The sequence below is a fragment of the Pangasianodon hypophthalmus genome, chromosome 28 (genome assembly GCF_027358585.1).
Source record: "Pangasianodon hypophthalmus isolate fPanHyp1 chromosome 28, fPanHyp1.pri, whole genome shotgun sequence".
Taxonomy (NCBI): domain Eukaryota; kingdom Metazoa; phylum Chordata; class Actinopteri; order Siluriformes; family Pangasiidae; genus Pangasianodon; species Pangasianodon hypophthalmus.
Window position 1 is genome coordinate 4573235 of NC_069737.1, and position 23665 is coordinate 4596899.

Below are 23665 nucleotides of genomic sequence, written 5' to 3' on the forward strand. Positions count from 1 at the left end.
TTTATAGATTTGTATATCTACGGTTCTGGTGTGGGCTCGACAGATGTTGCTTAAAACCAGATAAATGTAGGGTGAATTAGGCTTTTAAGATATGGCTATGCGTGAGGTTTTGTCTGCTACTCCAGTGAATTTACTGAAAAATATAAGAAAAATATCTAATCTCCTATTTTTGTACTTTCTGCCAAAAAAAAAGTTCAGATACAAAAAATATTAGAGGTTGGCCTTAGACGGCAGTACTGCACCATTGTTATGAATATCAGGCAGATGGACACAGGTGCAGATTCGGTGCAGTTTTATTATCTCAGAAAACAAACCAAAAGGGCTAGGCAGCTCTCTAAACTATGAGCAAATGATCAGACGATCAGTGAACAAGAAAAACAATAAACAAAATGGAGGTCAGATCAACTAGACTAAACAGGCAATGTAAACAGCTCAGGGAATCTTTTTTTTTTTTTTTCCAAAGGAGTTGGTGTTTGCGAACAGCCTTGGTAGAAATCTGGGGATTGGGACCTTGTGACGGAGTGTCATGGTACATTGAAACTGACTGAGGATCATGGGAATTGGAGTTTGTGGCAGGCGTGGACATGACAGCTGTGATGCTAACATGTACTAGGAGCGGGGCTTATATTATTCCCACGCTCTCTAATGCATCTTTGTGCTCATATTTCTGACACAAACACATTCATCAATTTGCTAAAAAAAAAAAAAAAAACACTAAAAATCACAGACCTCGTTATAGAGGGCAAATAATAAGGCTAGTAAGTGAGAAGTGTGAAATAAAGCCTAACTGAGAAGACCAAAATAAAAACATGGTGTGATTAAATGTTTCTAATGAAAAAAACCTAAAAGAAAATGTGTTTTTTAGGTTTGTTTCCCTGAATTAGGAAAACCAGAAGTACAATGCTTGGGCACTGAGATCATCTTTAAAAAGTGCAACAACAAATAACAAAAAATGAATCATTCTACAAATTGAGCCATTCACATTGCCTATGATTCATTCATTTATTTCACACTGCCCACGACACTCAGACTGTCATTCACTCATTGAGCGTAGAGCTTCATTTCACACGCTCTCACTGAGGAAGTAAATATATTGTGCAAATTGCTTGTATCAGACCCGCAGATTCTTCTAAACATGCACTACCACTTTACACGATCAAATAAAGTTTATTAGATGAAATAAGCTTAGTGTATGTGAAGCCAGTTCGTGTGAAGTGGTGCCAGTTATAACACTTCTGTGAGATTTTAATTCAATGAGAAAAGCGTGCCATCACTTCGCATTTAAACACACGCAGAGTGAAAATGAATATGCAAGAGAGACAACACAGGCTGTGTTGCAGAGATAGCAGCCAAAGACTTTGCTGTCATTAAGTTTTGTCAAGGGCACCAACACTATGGATTATATAAAGTTGAGCTCCCAGGAATTAATGGACTACATTTTGAGTATAGTTTGTTGAGTATTTGAGCTGTAAAAATGACCAAAATAGACATCTCTATATAGCTTCCACTTTCAAATAAATAATATGACGCATCTTTCTATGGTTAGCCCACTCTCCTCAGTGACTACCTCAATGTGTTCAGCAGCCGGTGATGCAGATGGTGTTTGAACAAGAGGATATGATATGACTACACAAAAAAAAAAGACCATTAAATTTGCTCTTTGATACAAACTAAGGCTATAAACTTAACTTCTTTCTTAGCTACTTTAGCCTTGTAGTTCCAATGCAAAATATGCCCAAACATGTCTTAGCAAATTTGCCATAAGGTGAAAAGTATATACATTTTATTTCTGGCTACATTTTAACACACATTTATTGGTGGCGGATGTAGAGGTCATTGGTAAGTAGTCCATGTGACACTTCTAAATTTGTAGACTGTAACCTCCATGGCTCTACAAGGAAACTTTTACGTAATGAGAAAAAGGGACTTACTCTCCCAGCAACCCTTTTTTAAAAAAAAAAAAAAAAAAATCCCAATTCCACTCTCCATCCCTTTTTTCCTTTCATCCTGGACACCCGAGTCTGTACGAAAACCAAAAGAAAAAAATCTTGTTTTCTAAACTGGCCATTGATCTCTCTATTTCTCCCATCATGAGCTCTTGGTCAACATGCTTTTCTACAAAGGTCATCCTTATCCTCTTCTTTGAGACCACTGAGTAATCCATCAATCAAGGTGGAAGAAATGCATTTGCTGAAATTTGTTGAGGTGGATGTGATGCGTTTTAGCTTTTACCAACAACAGAGATGACCTTCAACAGAAAGTCTCTGTTATTTAATATGGAAGAAAGCAATGAGTGTATCTATATCAAATCAATACTGAGAGGCATGTAATTAGTGCTTTTTTGGCCACACTGAAGGTAAACATGTGTCGTCCTTTCATTACCAACACGAAGACATACAAGGTCAATATAAGCTGGTCCTTTACTGCAAACTACACATATTTATTCTATATCAATTTACATGATTTTGTTCAGTTTGTACATTTCTTGCATCTTGCGTGTAGTTAGTGCTACACTAAAGTATTTACACACACTAGAGCTGTAAAGTATTCTTTGGCTTGTCTGCCCTTAAAGGGCCTATACAGATCCCTGTAACAGAGATTTCCGAGTAGAACCTGTTTAAGTGAAGAACACTTAACTACCCCCAAAAAAACCTACCTTGATTTTTCTAATAGTGTATATCTCATTAGTGCCTAAGTATTTGATATGTATTACTGGTTTTCAACCAAAATTTCACTTATGCCCCTCTGGTTCCACACTTGGAGGAAAGCACTATCTGCCCTCTTCCACATACATGAGCTCACAGACTCCCATGATTGGCTAGCATCACTCTGAGGTAGGGAAGGGAGAGTATGACATCAGCATTTTGCTGTTTTGATTCCAAAACACAGATGGCTGTGGCATGTTCAGGATTCAAACTCTTGATCTTCTGAAATAATATGTTAGCATTTCTACAGTAACAGCTAATTCAAACGTATTCTAGGACAGACCTCCACATAATCTAAGCCTAATAATAAAAAAATAAGTAAACAAACATTATTTAACAACTAAAAATGTATAATCATTGATACGGTGAAGTTTGGAAATGTTTATTTGACACTTTTGAAAGGAGTCTCCAGTGTTAGCACTTTGTAAGAGTCAGGAGTTCCTTTAAATGTTCTGCCACGGGACAGATGACTTCTGTGGTTTATGTTTTGCAGTTTCCTGGTAGCATTACTAAAAGCATTTTTTTGTATTACTAACATCAAGAGAGAGAAGAAAAGAGAGGCTGGTGAGGGAATGACTGTTTATTGCTGTTATAAGTGTTTTGCAGACGTTCCACAACATTAAATTTAACTATAAACAGATAAAAAGTATGATCTGTCGTTCATTAACAATTTTTTTTTTAAATGATAATGATTGGCAAATCATTGGCTATAGTATAAGAAAATAATCAACTTCATCGAGGTAACAGCAGCCCCACTTCATCACACCACCCTGTCATTGATTATTTTCCTCTAAAATTGCATGCCCTGCTGTGTTTTATTCTTATACTTACGCAAATGCGTACATGTGTACAATGGTGTACAAAGGCATATCAGTAGCTATGCTAGCACAAACTATAGAAGTGACAAGCCAAATGTGTTAAAATGTTAACACCAATTTTTTTGCCTGTGTTTGCTTTTGTACAGCAAGACAGTGCATGGAACTAGAACTTTTCTTATTATACCCCAGCCATGGTATAATACTACCGAAGGTCAAGAACCTTGCTCAAGGGCTCAACTGGATCAATCAGCTAGGTTTAGAGCCTTAACCACTAAGTCACCCTGGCCTCCATTACTGCTATCATTGTACATTACTACATTATTACTATCATTTTGTCTTCCAGATCCCTGTGGCTTTTCCCTCTGATCTGTTAAGCAGCCTGATAAAGAGAAAGTTCAGTAATAAATCCACATCTACACGTCTTCTATGAGCCATCTTCTCTTTAGAAAAAGAACACAGATCTGAAATCTTTTATCAGATGAATTCAACAATAAGAAGACGGCGGGTCGATTGTAGATTAGAGGTCTGATTCATACATGCAGAGACACCAGAGGAGCATATTTTAAATCGGATCTGAGAATTTATGAGCTCTCAGGAAACGCAGATTAAACACTCAGTGAATAAATTGTACTGGTAGTGATGAAATAATAAAATGACCCTTTATCACTATCTCGTGAAATAGGCTGTTCAAATGTCATGTTGTGTGTGATATTATGGGCTGGAATAAGAGTAGGTAATTTGCTCATGGGGACACGTTCACAGCAATCACCATGTCATCAGCTGCCAGTGCATGCTGGGAGATTAATAAACAGTAAGCAGCTACATATTTTTTTTTCTCATACAATTACTTAACACCACTTGTCTCACTCCTTTTTTTTTTTTTATCACACCATCTCCCGCTCCATCTGTCTCCATGGAGAATAGCATCTTTGTTAACCACAGCTGTGTGAGGAAGAGGTGGCAGGTGTTAGTTTTTTATTATTATAATATTTATTTGTTTAATTATGTTTTAATTAAAATAACAAACCCCTCTACTCCTGGGTCTGCTTGTAATAGAAATATCAGGATTTTCCACAGCTTTAGCAAATATGTTTTCAAATAATGTCACTGCTTTCTGAGACTTGAATCCAAGTCTGGTATTATATATTTAAAAAAATTTATTTTATACTTTAATCCTTAAGACATTTATCCACTGAGCCACTGCAATGTCTCTGCCTTTATTTCCTATCAAATTCCCTGGTACAGAAAGCTAAAATCTGATTGATGGCTGCTGCTGCCGATTCTAATATCTCATCTTAAATCCTAAAGTGCTGTCTGACATTCCTTCACATCTCTAACATGTTCTCTTGGTGTGTCTAGCCATGTCGTCATAGATGTATTTACAGAAAGCAACAGAGAAGAGGGAAAAAATAGCTAATCAGACTCTATCATGGTGTGACATTGCCTATCAGTGCAAGGCAGAAACACATTTGAGGAGCAGAAGGGAAGTGTGTGGGTGTATGTGAGTGTGTAGACGGATAGGAGGCTGAAGTGTGTGTGGGGTGGGGTGGGGTGTGTTTACGTCTTTTGGGTGGGAACATGTGGTGTATGTGTGGAGAAAAAGAGCTTTAATTGGGTCTGGATGTTCTACCTCTCTGTTCTCAGGTGCAGGATGTGCTGTTATTGAGAAGTGTGTGTGTGTGTGTGTGTGTGTGATAGATGTTCTTTATTTAGCGCCAGTCCACCACAGCATCGGCCTTCACTAACACTAATTAGGAGCAGCTAAGAACCAAGAGAATTGTTTCACTCACTTCTATGTTTCCAAGGCAGACATAAATGCACACACACACACACACACGTCACTTTATTGCAAGTCTATAGCTTTAATTACTGTTTTTCAGCTCTCCAACGTCCTTTTGTCCAAGGGGTAGCTGTTAGCATCAATTACTTGTTAGCTACATTAATCCTGTAGGTCCAGTGCGAAGGTAAAGGAGCAACATTCCGGCAACAAACATGTCATGACTAATTGAAGGTTGTGCTGAAGGAAACATGGTGTAAATATCAGTTCTGGCTTTAAAGGAGATTCTAGTTTATTCTCTCTTTCAGATGAGAGTTTGTTTTTCTCAAATTAAAAATTCCTAAAGAATTTCTTAACATCATTTTTAATCAAACAGCTGTATGCAGTAATTATCTCCCTGTGAAACTACTAAAAATGTCCTGTGCAGATATACATTAGCTACCTTTGCTCTAAGACGAGCTTATGGCCTGTAAACTAGCTCACATTTTGTCATGAGTTAAAGTGATTTCAGTATATGAGTCCATGATTTATTCAACAGTAGGAAAACATGAGAAAATATACCATAACTAACAGACATTGTTCACTAACATTAGCTATGCATTGCCTGTAAACTAGCTCACATTAGTTAGAGGTCAACACACGTGTGATTTCAGTATATGAGTCTCGAGTTACATTACCACAAGCTCAGTGATTTATTCAGCAGTAGCAAAACATGCAAAAGTATACCATAACTAACATGATTGATTCACTAATATTAGCTAACTTTGCAACTTTGCTTGACAGCTAGCTTACTGCCTGTAAACTAGCTCACATTTGTTAGAGGTCAACACAAGTGTGATTTGAGTACATGAGTCTCGATTCACATTGCAAAATGCTCAGTAATTTATTCAGCAGTAGCAAAACATGAAAAATATCCCATAACCAACAGAAAAAGTTCACTAACATAAGCTAACTTTGCTAGACAGCCAGCTTACTTCCTGTAAACTAGCTCACATTTGTCAGAGGTTAATGCTAGTGTGATTGCAGTACATGAGTCTCGATTTGCTTTGCAAAATGCTCAGTAATTTATTCAGCAGTAGAAAAATGGTGCACAAATATATCATAACTAACTTTAGCTAAATTTGCTAGACAGCTAACTTACTGCCTGTAAACTAGCTCACATTTTTTGCAGGTCAAAAGAGTTTAATTTCAGTGACTGAGCCTCGATTTACATTAGCACATGCTCAGTAGCAAAACCTGCCAAAATATATACGTTAATTAACAGGATTTGTTAACTAACATTAGCCAAGACAGCTACCTAGCATAACACAGATGATTTCTCACTAAATGTCAAGCATAATTAGTCCAAAACAGTGAAGCATATTTATTTCTTTCATCTTAGGTAAGGAATTGGTGGTGTTAAAAAGATTAAAGCTCTGAGAATACGGGTATGTGTTAACATGTGAACATTCAGTAACAGCTTTGGAAGATAGATGTTGATCTGACACTCAAATACACACATACTCTCACACTTGTCAGAGTTTTTTTTTTCCCTTTGCGTTCTGCATGGCAACATGCAAACCATGCAGAGGTTTGAAGCACAATTAATTCTCACTTAACTAATAATATCTATCTGCTATTCAAAATCAAGGTCATTTCATGTTTATGTAGACTAACTGTTAACCTTGCTGTAAGTATTTAGCATGAACAGTGCATCCAATTTTTACAAAAATAAAGAGCTGCATAACCACCTTGCCCTGTGGATAAACTTAATATTGAGTATGGTATTATAGTCTGTAATTTTTTTTATGTCATTTGATTAAACATTACCCATTCCTCCTTTAATCAAATTTGCATATTTGTATACAGAGTAACATGGCCAAACGAATATTCCAGCCGGTGTGTTAATGAGTGCTTGTTCTAAATATTAGTCAGTATTTATATTCGTTGTGTGAAAGGAGTGTCTCTGATGCGCATCAGTTCATTCTGGTACTCCAAAAGCCCTTGGCTCTTTTTATTTTAGTCATGCATCCTATTTATGCAGAAAAGAAAATTAGTCTGGAAGGTTAGCATAGAGAGCGGGAGGAGAAATAAAGAGAGTGTGATCCCGGCATCCATTTCGGATTCCCTTTAAAGTCAGCCATATTACAACTCTTGAAATCATTGCCTACCTTTTGGGTCTGCCAAACAGTTCTCCTTTTACAAAACACCTTTTCTGTCTGTTCCCTCCAGTTCCAGTTTTCTTTCTGGCGCTACTGTGATAATTAGCAGAGGAAACGCACAGAGACAGTGGATGAGGAGTGGCAGCAAAGCAAGCTGGAAAACAATTTAGACCCCAGAGAGAGACAGACAAGTGAATGATGAATAAAAACAGATTCTTGGTGCTAAGTCATTATGAAATTGTTCATTAGCATGTGAACCATGAGAGGCTTTATGTGACACTGTGATCAACCAAGCTGAAATTATTTCCAAAAGCTGGATAAACAATAGCTTTAAAACCCAAAAGCTTTATCATATAGTCTAAATTACTTCCCAAAAACAGGCTACAACTTGGCTGCAATAAAATGACATGACAGCGTATGTGAATGTGTGTGTCCCATCTAGGGTGTGTTCCTGTCTTCCACTCAGTGTTTTTCCCTCAACCCCAATGTAATTAATAAGCCAAATCATATTTGGTGTCCAACATTTCTTCTTTAGGTTTTAACTGATAAAGGAAGTCTACCTTACTAAAAAATACTTTCTCTGCAACATCTGCTTTAGACATTAAAGACCTTTAGCTAAAATGACTAAATTATTCTCATAGCCCCAGTGATTGTTTAGGCTACAATTGCTGATACAATTGCTGATGATTATTCCATTTATGGAAGAAGTCTCGGAGGTCAGCTATTTGTAATGGGGAGCAAGTTTATCATGATGGGAGAGTCTTCAGAACAGTTCAACTTCTCACTTTCTGGTTTCTGATTGAGGAAAAAAAGAACCTTGTTAGGGAATGACTGTTTACAGCTGCTATAATGTAAGTGATAACAAGAACTAACTTGTCTCCTGGATGTTTGACAATATTAAACTTAACTATAAAGGCACAATTTGTCATTCATTAATAAACTAAAATTTGCAGTAATTGGCAAATTGCTGTTGAGTAAGAAGAATAAATCACTTTGGGAAGTGCTGTTATTGAAAAATAATAACACTTGCATCCCACCACACCACCACGTTGATATTTTCATATTCATGTTTCATTCCTTACATATCATTTTTACTTCTTAATTTTTGTTGCAATAGAGTATAAAGTGTGCAGGGCTTTATCAAGCCCAGAAAATAGGACTTTTTTGCAGACTCTTGTTTTGCCCAAACTTCCTGCCGAAAGCAGTCAGTGGTAGAGCTTGTTAGTCACATACTGTGACAGTATTGCCTCCAGATGGTGAAATCAGTGCTACACTGAGTGAGCATCCCATATTAACATCTGTGTCAATGCACTTTGCCTTTTGAATACTCGAAAAGACCAGGTACAAGCAGACTCTATGCTACACATACTGTGCCCAACTATTCATTTCATGCTAGCTAATCTAAACACATTACACCTACACACACTTCACAGTCAAAATAGGTCCCTAAGTTTCTAGAAAGTCCAAAGAAAAAAGAGCCTGGAAGCAAGCCCTGTGGCTTCTGTAATTTCCTTTGATTTCATGATTCACAAGCAATCAGAAAGTAGGATGGTTTGGGATATTACCATTATATAATTGTTAATGATTCCTTTCCTGTTCCTTCAGTCTCTACCTCCCACTCCTTTCACTCTCTTCTCACCTCCTTCTCTCTCTTTTCCTGTCTGCAGCTGGGACTACCTACATCTTTGGCCGTGGAGGAGCCCTCATCACCTACACATGGCCTCCCAATGACAGGCCTAGTACACGGGCAGACCGACTGGCTGTAGGTTTTAGCACACAACTTAAAGAGGCCGTGCTGCTACGGGTGGAGAGCGCCAAAGGACTGGGAGACTACCTAGAGCTACACATAGTAAGTCCCTAAAGGGGAAATCTGTGGCATGGGCATGGGGATGGGGTCAGCTCTAGGATTTGTTGCAAAACTTTGAAGTATGATAAGATAACGGAGTATAGCCTGCACAAGTAGCTGGAATTCTATTGAGATAAAGCTAGCTTTGGGGAAAATACAGACCATGTCCTTTGGTTTTTGATCAATCCTAGGTCCCACTTGCTTTTATTGGCCAGCATGCCAATGCACTTCAGCACACCTCCATCCTGTGCCTCCATATATTGCCGAAAGCTGTATTTGAGGGAATGCTGGTAAGAGCAGCACCCGATACCATGGCAGAGTAGAAGCTGCTGTGTTCTACCTTTATACAAGTTCAGCAATTTTACACAAAATAAGTTCATTGGATGAGATCATTGTTTCACTGTGTCAGTCAAGTATAGTTATTGTACCCTTGCAACAAACACTGAAGGGTTTGATGTTGGCCTCTACTGGAAATCCTGTTCTCTTGTGGTTGGTGGTAGCCACTCCACCCTCCATTTTTCAGAAGGTTGACCTGCATAGGCCAACAGTAGCCTTACAGTGCAGATAGCTTGGGATAAGCCAAACAATAGGATTACTACTTATGGTTGATGACTTTGAGTGATTTAGGTGAAACTGATCAAGGACAGACTAGATTTTGCCTGGATTCAGGACTGCTCCTGTGAGGAACCATCAGTTTCATCTTGGTGAATGAATGTGACAAGTGGAGATGTCTTTCTGGAGCTCCATAAATAACAAAATGCAAATGAATGAATGGTTAGAAAGATGGGATACGGAAACAGTGAATAATTATCAGAGGCTGATGGTGGGAAGACCTCCAACTGTACATCATTCCCTGGCATCTGAGTTAGGTTTAGAAGTGTAAATGTGTCGAGAAGAATAGGGAATAGAGAAAAGGTTGAGTGACTGCTCACAATATTTGAAATGCTAAAGCAGTTCTATGGTTCTAGGGTCACAAACCATGTGAGAATGGAAAAAGAGACATGAAAGGAAATAATGAGTAAGTGTTCATGACCTTCCTCATTATGATTTGAATATGCTAGTGAGCAATTTAGAATATTCCATTGAGACTGAAGAGAAGACAGAGCCGTAGTTCCAAATATGAAGAGACCAATGGTGGAAAGTAACAGAATATTGATTTCCTGCTGGCTATAGTGGAGGCCTCCTACACTCTCAGTCCAACACTGTCTGCTTTTGCATGCTACAAGTCTGCTTTTATCTGGCAGTGATTGCAATAGGTCATTAAAACACTTGTGGGTCTTTAAATATATATTGATGGCACCTGCAGATGCCAGTTGACCTTCTCTCCTTCTCACAGTGTGGGAATTTATTTCAGTAGAAGACTTTCTTTCAATGATTGACTCTGATTTAACCATAGCATGTGCAAAATCATTATAAAAGTGCTGAGCAGTCAAAGAGCTATCTTGCACTTTACAGTCTTCAATAACAACATTTGTTTCTCTCTGAGCACTCTTATTAGGAAAGCTCCATCTCTAGGTCAGAGTCAGGGTCAAATATGTTACCATTGCTTGCAGCAACATACAGTCTAAACAGATTGAATTCTGACTAAGAGGGCGAACATTGGAGAAAGAATGGGAGAGAAGGGATACTGAGATAATGATAGGGATAATGAAAGAAGGCTGATAGCAGCATAAAGCCATATAAATGTTGCCATGGTTTTAGTGCCATTTTCGAAGCCTGCCAAAAATGGATGATGGCTAAAGAAGACCTTAGACAGTCATAACTAATATCGTTCACACATAGCACCTAGAATGGGTTCCATGTCAGTTCTTTGGATAGTTGGAGTTTTGTAGGGTCCTAAAGAGGAAGATGCCAAGTAGAACCTAGACTATGTTATGTAGAACCTTCCAGGTGGCAGGGTGGTACAGTTGATAGTGTTGCCTCCTCAAAACTCCAAGATCACTGATTAAATTCTGAGCTTGGGTTATTATCTATATGGAGTTCCACATGTTTTTTCCCGTGGCTTTCCTTCAGGTTCTCGATTTTCCTCACATCTCCTAAAAACATGCTGTTACGTAGATTGTCTGTGCTAACTTGCCTCTAGGTGTGAGTGTGTCTGCACTGTGCCCTGCAATGGCATCCCATCCAGGACATATTCCCACCTCATGCCCAGGGTTCCCAGGATAGGCTTCACAGTTTCACTAGTTTTTTGGTTTATTGTAGATCACCAGTGTGAGAAAATAGAAGCTGCTCAGCATCCCAAAAAATCAATATCCGCTTCATTCTATTGCTACAGACTTTGGCCTCAAGGTGGAAAGTTCCACTGGGTATTGACGTATGCTGTCTTGATTTTTTTCCATCACTGCTCCACTGTAAGTCACCGAACTTCCAGTTTGCCATTTTCCATCTACCGTCATAATGTTAACACAGCACAAGACAGATGAAGATGATGATAATGATGTGTCACAGAAAGCACACAGCAGCCATTCTCTCCACCACCAGCCCCTGCATAATATACCGTTCTATTAAGCACACATCCCACCTCTGTCAATCTGCTCTCTCCTCCCTGACAGCTCTGTGTATCACACAGTCTTTCTTGCCCCATCTGTCTTTCTCTTTTTCCATTTCTATCCCTCATTCAGTTGCACTTTGCAGTGCTGTCTGCCATAACTGACTGAACAGTACAGAGCATTAAGACCATCTAAGCTGCTTTAATTACAGGCCCTTCAGATTTGCTGGGAGCTGAGCATTTAAGGTTCTCAGTTAATGACACATACAGTTATGAGTTCAAATCTCAGAATTACCAGAGCACCACTGTTCGGCTCTTGGGCATGGCTGCTTTGGATTAGACACTGCTTCTTTCAAATGGTACCATCTCAAAAATGTATGCTAGCTCCCTGAACCAACACCAGAACTGGTGTGCTTCAGTGGAAAAGGGGTACTTCTTTTCTGCTTTGCACACTATATTTACTTAAGCATATCCCCTTTAGCTTTATTCATCTTGATGCAGGCTTGGAGCTGGATTTCCGGCTCGCATTTGTACGCTGCCAGATTAATTATGCATATAGAAATGTGATTAGACATGCAGTGGCAGGGAGGCTGAGATGAGGCCTTCAGATCAACACACTCACTGAGATAAGGTGCTTAGATAAAGCCACAGATAAAGCTGCCACAAGGAAACTGATTTATCCTCTGTAGTGGGGTGTGTGTGTGTGTGCGCTTCAGGATATAAATGGATAAGTGAGCCATATATGGGGATTGTGTGTGTGTGTGTGAGAAAGAGGTAATGTGTATTTTCTTGCTCTGATAAATACCCTTTGATCAGAGGCACTGATGTGTAGGGGCCAGCAGGTGGCCACAACAGGCTTATTGATTAATGTTTTCTCTATCTGGAATGGAGGGCCAGAGTAATTAATTTCTCTCTGCTGCATCAAAGGAGGTTCTCTCATGCCTCAGGACTCTCTTTCCTACCTCTCTCTCTCTCTCTCTCTCTCTCTCTCTCTGTCTCACAGACACACAGTATTGTATTACTATGTTTGTGGGGTATTTCTGTTGACATGCATAGCTGTTGCTAAATAAAGCCATGGTTAAACATTAGCTTAACCGTCTTAACCCTAATTGTTATTTAAACCTCATTAACTCTAACCTTACACTCAGCAGCTCCAGATTATCTGATACTGTACATTTTGTACACTTAGCTGGCCACAAGCTTCAGCATCTTGAATGCTACAATCTGATTGGCTTTCCACACTGTTCAACACAGTGACACAATTATCTTTTCAGAGCAAGATCTAGTCACAGGTTTGGAAAGAGTTCAAGGCATGATGTCTTTAAAAGTTATTTGGGTTTTGTCTGAAAAGGTTAGTGGCAAGTAAATGTGCTTGGCCATGTTCAATATACATTAAATTACCTATGAAAGTAGGTGGTTCCTAGCCACATTTCATAGTAACCCCAACATTAACCCAAGTAAGCTTACTCTTAGTAACACTAAGTAACCCTGATCTTGAGTGACCCCAACCTTTACCCCAGTAACACTGAGCCTAACCTTAACCTTATTACCCTTAACCTTAACCTCAGTAATCTTAACCTTAGTCTAAACATAAGTTTGCGATCAGTAATCTTAACCGTAACAAGTCTAAACCTAATCTTAACCTCAGCCGCCTTAACCACAGTAACCATATTCTCACTAATAACCCTAACTTTCCACTCTTAGTAAAGAGTTCTTTGGATAGTTAATGGTTGTTTGCTTGGTTGAATAGCTAAAGGTTCTACTTGGAACTATTTGGAAGGGTTATGATCTTTTAGTGTCTTATAAGGATAAAGCAGTTGTTGGAAAAATCCTTGGTGTAGACCTTCAAAATATAAGTATATGGCTTTTTGATTATAGTTTATCCCTGTACCTTGGAAAAACTGAAACTATACTTGTTGGTTCTAAAATGAAAGTAAGCAAATAATCAGAATTAAATGTGAAATTGGGGGAAAATTTTATATATAAAATGACATGAGCCAGAAGACTATAACCTTAAGTCAAATATTAACAAAAAAAAGAGAACCTTTCTTCATGGCAACCAACCAAATGTCCCAATAATGTCCAAATTACCCCTAGTTAATGGTTGAGCATTCATGTAATAGTCCCCAAAATGCATGCCAGCATCTTCTGCTACTACTCAAACCTTGCATGACATGATTGGGTAGCTCTCCAAGACTACTTAGGATGATAATACCAGCATGCTCAAATCCATTACAAGACGATTTCATTGAGTGTACTCAAAAACTGCCCTCAGCCTTCAGTGGCCTGCTGTTCAAGTCAGCCCAAACCAACTGGTTTCTTTTCATGCTTATCCACTCTTAGGGTGCTTTGATGTCCTGCAGTAAATAAAGACTGTGGGTCCAGTCACCAGAAAGAGAGAAATAGAGTCCTTTTCCATCAAGGCTACAGCATTTTTTGTTTTTCAAAAAAAACAAAGGTTTCATATGATACTTATAAAACATGTAGAAATTTGAATTTATGGCATCTAGTCAGGTAGCAAGAGCATTGTGGCCATTCCTTTCTTCAGCCATCCAAGGATGACCAAATTGCTGAGATGACAGCAAAGTTTATGGCTAAGAAAAATTGGCTGGTCTTTAAACATCAGCTTTGGAAGAGCCTTGGTAAAGCTCTGCTTGTCTGAGTGGCACTAAAATGTCTTCATTGGGCTTGAAGGCCCAGCTGGCTGAGCTAAGCGGCAATCTGCCAGGCCTGTCAGAGCTACAATGAGTGCCTACAAAGCACACTTTCTCACCGACTCTTATATTGCTCCAGATAGACATAAATTTCCCTGTTATGAGGGAAAATGTTTTAAAAAAAAAATTCTGACACTGCTGAAAAGGTGAATGAACAATTTGGTCTTTTGGTGCTTTTCTACTTTTCCTTCTATGTGGAGCAGTTTTTGGTGTGACTTGGTGTTAGGTGATCATCTCTCCTCCTCTGTAATTTAGTGGCACCGTTCTGCATAAATAGCCCAGCTTCTTCAGAGCAGAACACTGTCATTGCGAGATAGATGGCTTCAGCCCCCAGTTCCTGGCCCAGCCAGGCCACTTGCTCCTGGACACATGGTTATTTATTACAGCAGTGTGTGTGTTTACACACATTTGTCTAGATATGCTCTAGAAACATCCTCAGTCTTGTGCACACACCACCATGCTTTTAGTATCATTATTCACTCTGTTCCATTTATATTCTTTTAGCATGAAACACATTAAGAATATTTACAGCTAACGAGACATGCTTCATTTTCTTGTTATTGTTTATTTCCTGACCTTCCTGCTGAAGCACTGTTAATGTCTAGCATTGTTTGCTAACATCATCTTGACAGTTCCTGTGAATGACTGGCTGAAGGTTGTAATTGAAATGCTCCCATTGGTCCATTGATCACATGTTCAAGCCCTCAGGAGCACCAGTTCAGTCGGGTTGCTGTGGCGTCAAATTGATTGACAGCATATAAAAGTCTGATTGGCAGACATGCTCCGCTCTGGCACACAATGCTGTAAAGCAGCATTTTTCAACCTGGTCCTTAGCACTCACCAGGTTTTCCTTTTTTTTTTTTTTTTTGTCTTTTTACTATATTACCTTGATTACAAAACTTGGAGTAAACTCATGGAGTATCCAAAGCTTTACAATCTTATTTGGCTTGAATGGCTATCAATACTTCCATGTGTATGCATGTCCCTTTACTGGTTTCCAATAAGAAAGCACAGTTTTGAACACAGTGACACAATAAACTTTTAGAAGCAAGCTATAGTCAATTGAATTGAAAAAGGTTCATGGCAGCAATTGCTAACACGATCTTAGCAATCTGAAATACGTGCTCAGAATGCTCCTACTGGCTCCTGTTCATCACATGCTCAAGCCCTCTGCTGTGAGACTGCAGCCCCAGGAGTGCCAGTTCAGCGGGGTTGCTGTGTTGTCAAATTGATTGACAGTGCATAACACTCTCATTGGCAGACATTAGAGAACATACTTAAAATGGTTAATAGTGAGTAAACAGGATTTACAGACAGCCTAAGGAAGTCTATGTCTGTCAAATGACCTCTTCGTGGGAAAGTCTGGCTTGTGGGATTATGGTCACACTGCACTTTTGGCTCATTATTCTCAAAAATAAAGCAGCTGATAATGGGTCATCCTCATTTTGGAAGGAATGCACAGTGGTCCGGTCAACAGCTAGTACTTGATAGCTGGCTTCTTAAGGAATGTTAAGAAAATAGTCAGGCAAATTGTGATGGACTGGTGTCCCATTGAAGTTGTGTCTGTTCCTCATGCTCAGTGTTCCTGGGATAGGTTCCGGATCCACCACGATCCCGATCATGACCCATTAGTGCTTACAGAAGGTGAATGAATGATGAAATTCTATTGGGAGTGGTGGCTAGTAATTAGCAGAAGCAATTGGAGCCCACTCTCTTGTTTTCTATTGTTCTGTTGTTTCCAACGCCACCATTACACTATATGATTTTTGACTGGATTGTGCTGTTGCAGATACAAATACAGTAGTACAATATCGAAAGGTAAACTAAACATGCTAATGGACAGAAAAACATCCTTATTACCTAAAGAATGTTTCTGTTTATGCATGACATAAGCAGAACATCATAATTTAATTTAATCACAGATCTATAGAAGATCTTCATTGTATAATCTGAAATGAAGAGCACATTATCGCACAGTCTGTTATAGAATTCAAGCAGGATTTTATCAGCATCATCTCATACAGTGTGACAAGTAATAATCTTAAAAAGACAGCTGAACTCACACAGTGTAAAATCAGATTCTACTTCCTCTTTTCTTTTCTTTCCTTTATTTCCCTCTTCCTGTCCTAAAATGGCATCTTCCCTCTGTATGTCTTGTCCATTTCTCTCCCTTAATCTCTACTTGGGTAAATCTCTCAGTCTTTATCTGTCAGTGTCTCTTTCTGCCTTCTTTCACTGATTTGAAAGATTGAGGTTATATATCAGTGAAGAGCAATGGGGTTCCCTGCACTCTACTCTGATTGGCTTTCATTGTGAGAGATATCACAAGACTGAAAGCCTCGGCAGCCCTGAGAGAGCAAGTCCCTGCAAAGCCACTGTACGCTTTAAATCTTTCACAGGTTATCAGGTCACTTCATAAGACAAACATCCTTCAGCCTGTGCCAGTCTGTCATGCCAAATCCAGAGTACGGCCACTTGTAGATTAGAGGGAGTTTATGTACGAAGGCGCACATGGAGAGAGATAAGTGTGTGACAAGTGACAGATGATACTGATAGCCTTCACACAAATACATCATGTTTTTGCAGTCACACTCACATGGACAGATAAAGCAAAAGAGGAAAGAGTGAGAATAGAGTACACAGGGAAGATTTATACAAATTGAGACTGTTTCTAACAAACAAAAAATAGGCTTTCTCAAAATAATAATGACAGAAAATATCTGCTTGGTACTGTCATCAAGATCATGACCTGCTTATTATTTTATTTATTTGTCTTTTTTTTTTACATTTTTTCCAATTCATGGTTCCATTGATGCCTTTAGAATCATGGTGTTCAAAGAACGTCCCCATTACAAATGTAATGTTTTTTTTTTTTGGTTTAAGACTACCTGTTCCAATAGTTTTGCTGACCTAAAAAGTGGGTGGTCTGGCACCAGAGATGCCATGTTCTTAGTTTTTTTTTTTTTGTTGTTGTTTTTTTTTTACCACATCTAGATGTACATATCAGTAAATTAAAGCTTAAATTCTGATCTGTTGTCCTCAAACCCAAATGTCTTCAGTGTATAGCAAAAACAAAAGAATTGTCCTTGCCGTTCCAATACTTTTGGAGGGGAGTGTATGAGGAAGAGGGCAGATAGTGCTTTCCTTCAGGTATGTTCAGCTGCCCTGTGATGTAGCCTGAGTGGCAGTTTGAAAAAAAGATGTGCTTGCTGCCTTCACATCTTGGAAGAAGTGTGTGCTAGCCTTCACACTCCCTGGTTTGTGGCTGTCATGTGATAGGGGAAAGCTACAGGGTATGAAATGTCAAATTACCAAAATTGGGGTAAAAATTCTTTTTTTTTCCCCTTTACTCTGTAAATCACAGGATCTTTCTGCTGTCTATCATCACCTTTGTAACTACATAACAGGTGTCTGTTATCTAGTCTTGCATATATTGTATAGTAAACATGACTTGTATGAAATACACTGAAATTACAAGGTTAGGTGGAAGATTTGCGAGAATGACAAAAGGCACCGTAGCTGGAGGAAGGTGGACAGTAAAAACAGAAATAAAGGAACAAAAATAGAAAAGCAGAGAAATACTTCACAAGGAGAAAAGAGCCACTGCAGGGAAGAGGTCAAGATGTTAAACTTTGCTCCGCTTGTCCAGAGAGAAGCCCTCTGTACACCGACGAACTATTTATGCAGTACAGGGGCTTAAGGGATGCATCCTCCCATCAACCTCTGCCCCCTACACACATACACACTCTAACTTTCATACAACCTCAGTTTAGCAAAAGCACATAAATCTCTAAACCCCTTCCTACACACTAGCTGGAACCGGTCTGCATAATCCCCCTCCCTTATTTTCTAAATCCCCTTCACACAAACCGACTCTGAGCACATCTGTAATTTTAAACGGGTTTCTTCCAGTCTGGCATTGTCGTTGGGGAGGAGCTGTGAGCTGTGAGCTCAAATTCATCCTTCTGCTGTTAGCAGCCAAAAAAGCTTCCCTAACTTCTAGTCAGGACCAAGTGCACTTAAGTTCAATGAATGAAGAAGGAGGAAAAGAACATCCTTTCTGCACTGGTTTGGTTAGCACTGAGATTCCTCAGCGCCTTACCGCCCACAAACTCGGGCATGCTTTTAAAAAGCAAAAAACAAAGAAGAAAAAAAAAAACAACTTGAAATATTGTTGTATCAGCTGAAGGCATTTATCTGTAATAGAGAAATATGGTGAAACTTTTGGCACAAATTTTAGACCTACAGTAAAGCATTAAAGATGTCGAAGATGCTATAAAGTAAATGGAGTAGAAAGGGCACTTTAAGAACTTTTGTTTTTCAGCTACTTACTTTTTGAATTAAACTGATTGAAGTATTCCCATTTCTTATTGTTTTTTATGATAGGCATGCTATTCCAGTAATTATGGCAAAATTTTAGGAAGGTACACTACTGCAAGATTTGTGCATGTCGTGAACAATCCCATAGCAATGCTAGCAGAAAAGTGGCGAATGGACAAACCAAACTGATTCCATGGTTTTGGCATTAAATATCTATGACGTACACAGGGGCAGCTGGTATAAATAGACTAGCAGGGCTAAAAACCCAATCTTTCACAAAAAAAAATCTCAATATAAGGTTTCATTTTTGGCATCCGCACTGGATTATTTGCTGTTAACAAATGTCTTAAGGTGGATTATTTTGGATTTTGGTGGAACCAAGCTCAACAGCAACCACCAAAACCACACAGAATGATATGAAGACATGAGGCTGGGGCTGTTTTCTTTCAATCACAGAACGAAATGCCCCCTAGATTTGATCTCCATTTGGACAGATATTGAGAAAGCGCCGTGAAATACAGTCATGGGTGTAATAAATGCAACTGCTCCTGCTTATGCTACATCACGGAGTAGTTGAACACACTCAGAGGAAAAAACCATAACTGCCCTCTTCTGCATACATGAGCTCACAGACACAGACGATTGGCTAAAGCCATCCCGCCCTACAGAAAGCATGGCCAGTTACACTGCTTTGGATTCCTGGACATGGATGTCTGTGGTGTCATCAGGATCGAAGCTGCAATCTCCTGACAATAGTGCCAACTGTTGCACCACTGGAGACCCCGTTTGTCCTGGTTTCTGTCTGAATCTGGGACAGGGACATTGTCAGTAGACTCTAATAATCAACAGAGTACTCACCTGTACTTTCAAAGGACTGTGAAAATAGGGGAAAAAATATTAAAACAGACTTTGCAGTTAAGATCCACATGTGGGTGAAATGAAACCGAGTCCAGGTAAATGGAAGGTAATCCTCAGGAAGTACAGCATCAGTACCATCACACAGCCTGAAACTTTGCTCATTAAATCTAAATCCATCATCTTTTAAAAGTTTAAACTTTGCAGATACCTAGGGAATAACAACTTGCCCCTTACCCTCCATCTGACTCGAGGGCTGAAGCTGAGTCAGACTTTACACACATACACACACACATTTTGGGTCTGAGTCTGTGCTGTACCATCTAACAAAGCCAGAGAGAGCAGGATAGATTATTACTGCAGAAAAAGTGACTTAAAAAGATCTCTTAGGTGGAGGCAGATGGATGAATGACTCAGACAAGGGAGTTGAGAGTGTCATCCTGTGCGAGCTTCTGCTACAAACTTTAGCTCAGCATATACTACCTGAAACTCAGAGTCAGCTAACAAGCAGTTATGGTGTTCATATCTTCATACAGCTCAGAGAGCTGGATCTAAGCAGGAGGAAAGAGTGTTTGCTGGAAACTTTCCCAGAGCTATTGGCAAAGGCTTCGCTTCTATTTGATTAAAACAAATGGAATTAGCTTTCCCCTGGCCCTGTTTTCAACGCAAAGCTAGACCAAGGGGATCAGGGTGTGCTGCTTTATTTAAATTTTAAAATGTAAAGTAAATTGGAATGGAAGGGCAAGAAATACCAAATGCTCAGAATTACAACTAAGATTGTTTTGTTTTGAAAGAGTTTATTCTTATCAGGCAAGTTTGTTTGCATGACACATGTTCATGGTTTAAAATTTGCTGACCATTCACTACATAGACGGGAGTAATGTGTGACTTTGCTTATCATTGGAATTGTCCAATCTAGGTTAACTTTTTTTTAACTTTATTATTATTTATTATATTTCACCTGGGGTCACAGTGTATCAGGAGCTTATCCTGGAAACAGCGGGTAAAGAAACATGCTATAACACATCATCTACCTCCTGGAATATTTTTTGTTGGTTGGGGGAAAACGACAGAGCAACACCGAATTGTACCAGGTAATGGAGCCGAATTATGAAGACGGATACAAACAAATTTATTCGGAAATCATTTGCAGGAGCATTTAGTCCTGAAATATGGTATTATAAAAAATCAGTTTTCTCAGTTTTATGTAACTACATGCATAATGCTAATGTGACCTAGCAATGAGCTACTGCTTGATACATGAAGCCTATTCATTCTTTCACAAGGTTCACTAATTCAAACTCATAGTTCCTGCATGAAATAAAAGTGAGGTTTATTTCTCTGGTGCCAGTATGTCTGATTAAAGATGTCCATTTAAGATTTGGATTTGTGCAAAGCTTTTGGTACAATTAAAGGTTATCCTCACAGCATGCACCCTGGCCACTCTAACGAGCTAAATGATTCTGCATCAGCCTGGAAGGACTGATTAGCTGAGCGCTAATGGTGGGCCTGAAAATGATCACATCATGACAGACACCTCTTGCAGTAATATAATGTCAGTAGAAGCTTAAATTCTCTTAAGCAGTTGATTAAATGATTTAATATTTTTCATGCTGGACAGTAATATAAGTGAATATGGCAGTGTCAATAACAGCCTTCTTTCAGACTTAAAAGGAAGCAACAGAAACACAGAAAGAAGGGTTTTATATGAGCAATTTATAAACCCTTATTCAGATCAGGTTGTGGAAGGTCAAAAGCAGTCTGCCCATTCCCATCTAGCTCTACCATTACATTTGTCAATTATACTCCTCTGAACGTCAGGAATGAGAAATAAGCTGGGTCAAAGCACATTTAAAACGAAGTTTGTGCTGCTCTCACGGAGTATGTTCGGATTTCCGATGTGTGTGCGCTGAGATAAGGGGCCAAGAGAGGGCTTAATCTCCATTTTTCTGTGAAGTGCTAGCGTGGGTACGACGGCGTGCAGAGCCAGATAGTGCCAATTGCTCTAAAGGGGGTCCCAAAAAGGAGGAGGAAATGAAATATTCAGCACTCAATGCCAAAACTTAGCTTGTGCTCTTTGAGAACAAATATCCAAATTGTCCTTGATTGATTAGTGACCCTTTTCAAACAAATGACACAACATGCAATTTTGGTTTCACTCCTCCAGCCCACCTGTTAGGTTAATGATAGCTTTGCTTAATCTGCAGTGTGTATTACTGCAATTACATTTATTGTGGAGGTGTGGCGTAGGAGATTCCTGCCACTGTTTTTATTAATCCCTGAAAAGCTGTTGAATATGCATGCCGGAATGCAGCATGCCAGAGAAGGAGCTCTTTTCCTTCTCCTAAATTGCTGCGTGCAAGATTTCAGGAAATGATGAGTAGAATACAAATGAGATAAAAAAAAAAAAAAAAGAAAACCAGGGGTTGAATTTTTGAACTTAGCTTTGAAATGGCTAATAGGAAAACATGGGAAAAGGTTCTTACGTTAGATGAGGTCTCAGGAAAATGGGAAGTCATGCTCTGCTTTTGCAGAAGCATCAATTTTGCATTGTGTACTTTGTTGTTGGTTTGAAAAATACACATATGGAAAAACAAAATCTCTGACCTTGTATACAAAGTGTACTGAGTGTGTCTTTCTACCAAAACACACACACAAAAACCGTGGCTGTCTAACCTCAGTTTCCAGCACTGTAGTGAAGCTACAGGTGGACTCCAGTATGAATGTGAATATGCACACATATTCACACCTACAGGTAATTTAGAATAGCCACTCCACCTACTGGCTCAGTTTTGGGAGGTGAGAGGAAACCAGAGAACCTGGAGAGCACCCAGGCAGACCCTAGAAAAACATCAAAATTTCCACCCAGATAGGAATCCAATCTTAGGATCAAACCAGGGACCCCGGAGCTGTGTGCTGCCTTGGAACCATACAGCAAATTCTTTTATAATTGGCTTTTGGTTTTGAACTGTTATGCATCCCAAGAACCCTTGAGGAACCATTTTTAAAGCATTAAACTTAGGTTTAAGTATAGGTATAGGTATCTGGACCTTACAATTTGGGCTTTAAGTGTGCTGTACTTTAAGGAAAATTCAGAAAAGTAATGGTTTTAAAATGACAGTCCGTCTAGCTCCAGAAATCCTAACTTCTACCCAGACACTACAGAAAAAAATTCTTCAAAGCTTTACTCCTTTTCATTTTGCATCAAAATGTAATAATGAAATTACTGCAATATCTTCCCTAAAAGCAATATGCAGGAAGGTCCTTAGCTCCAGAAACTAGCACCATTTCCCAAAGGATGGTAAACCTTTGCTTAATTACCATGGCTTCCGTTTCTTGAGGAAGATGTTTGAAGGCAAATAGCGAGGAAGTTGGGGCTCAGCCAGAATATATTTGACTAAGGAAGGATGAGAGAGCAGGGATTAAATCACAGAAGCCAGAGAAGACCGCCAGCTCAAGGTCCAATGTGGAGATAAAGAAGAGAGGCATTCATTACAGCTGATAGAAAGCACATCTAGCACCAGGGAACAGTGGTATCTGCAGCAGGGTCCTGCAGACAGAACAGATAATCAGAGATGGAACTGCAGGAAGGAAAACAAACCCTCACAAATACACACGCAGACAGAAATGTCATGGTTTGATTTAGTGCTGTGCTGGTATAGTGTAAGCCTACTGGAGGTAGTGTATATTCTTTCAGTGGTAAGATTTAGAGAATACCAAAGTCACCATGAAATGGCTAGAGAATGTTTTATAAAAAAATAAATATAGTTTACCATGTGGCTTGGTGGGTGGATAGATCACTTCTACAGCCCCTCAAGATTCAGATTTCTGTGGCAAAAATTGTGCCTTTTTCTCCCTGTGAAGTGATGTGAATTTGATGGGGTAACATATTCCCAGAGCACAGCACATCCACCAGTGTCAGTGAAAGTCTTGAATACATACAATAAATATACTTGTATCTCTCTTCTTTTGATTTGTTGTCTCATCTTGACAGTTTCCTA

At 39.2% G+C, this 23665-nt stretch overlaps 1 protein-coding gene across 15 annotated transcripts in view; it reads left to right on the forward strand.

Moving 5' to 3' along the window:
- The window catches only part of nrxn2b (neurexin 2b), a 591140-nt gene that overhangs the window by 504512 nt on the left and 62963 nt on the right, over positions 1–23665 (forward strand). For all 15 annotated transcript variants that reach the window (XM_026945170.3, XM_053230796.1, XM_053230792.1 and 12 more), the window contains one exon: positions 9109–9290. In XM_026945170.3, the coding sequence (XP_026800971.2) occupies positions 9109–9290 (182 nt within the window). The remainder of the gene's footprint in view (positions 1–9108; positions 9291–23665) is intronic.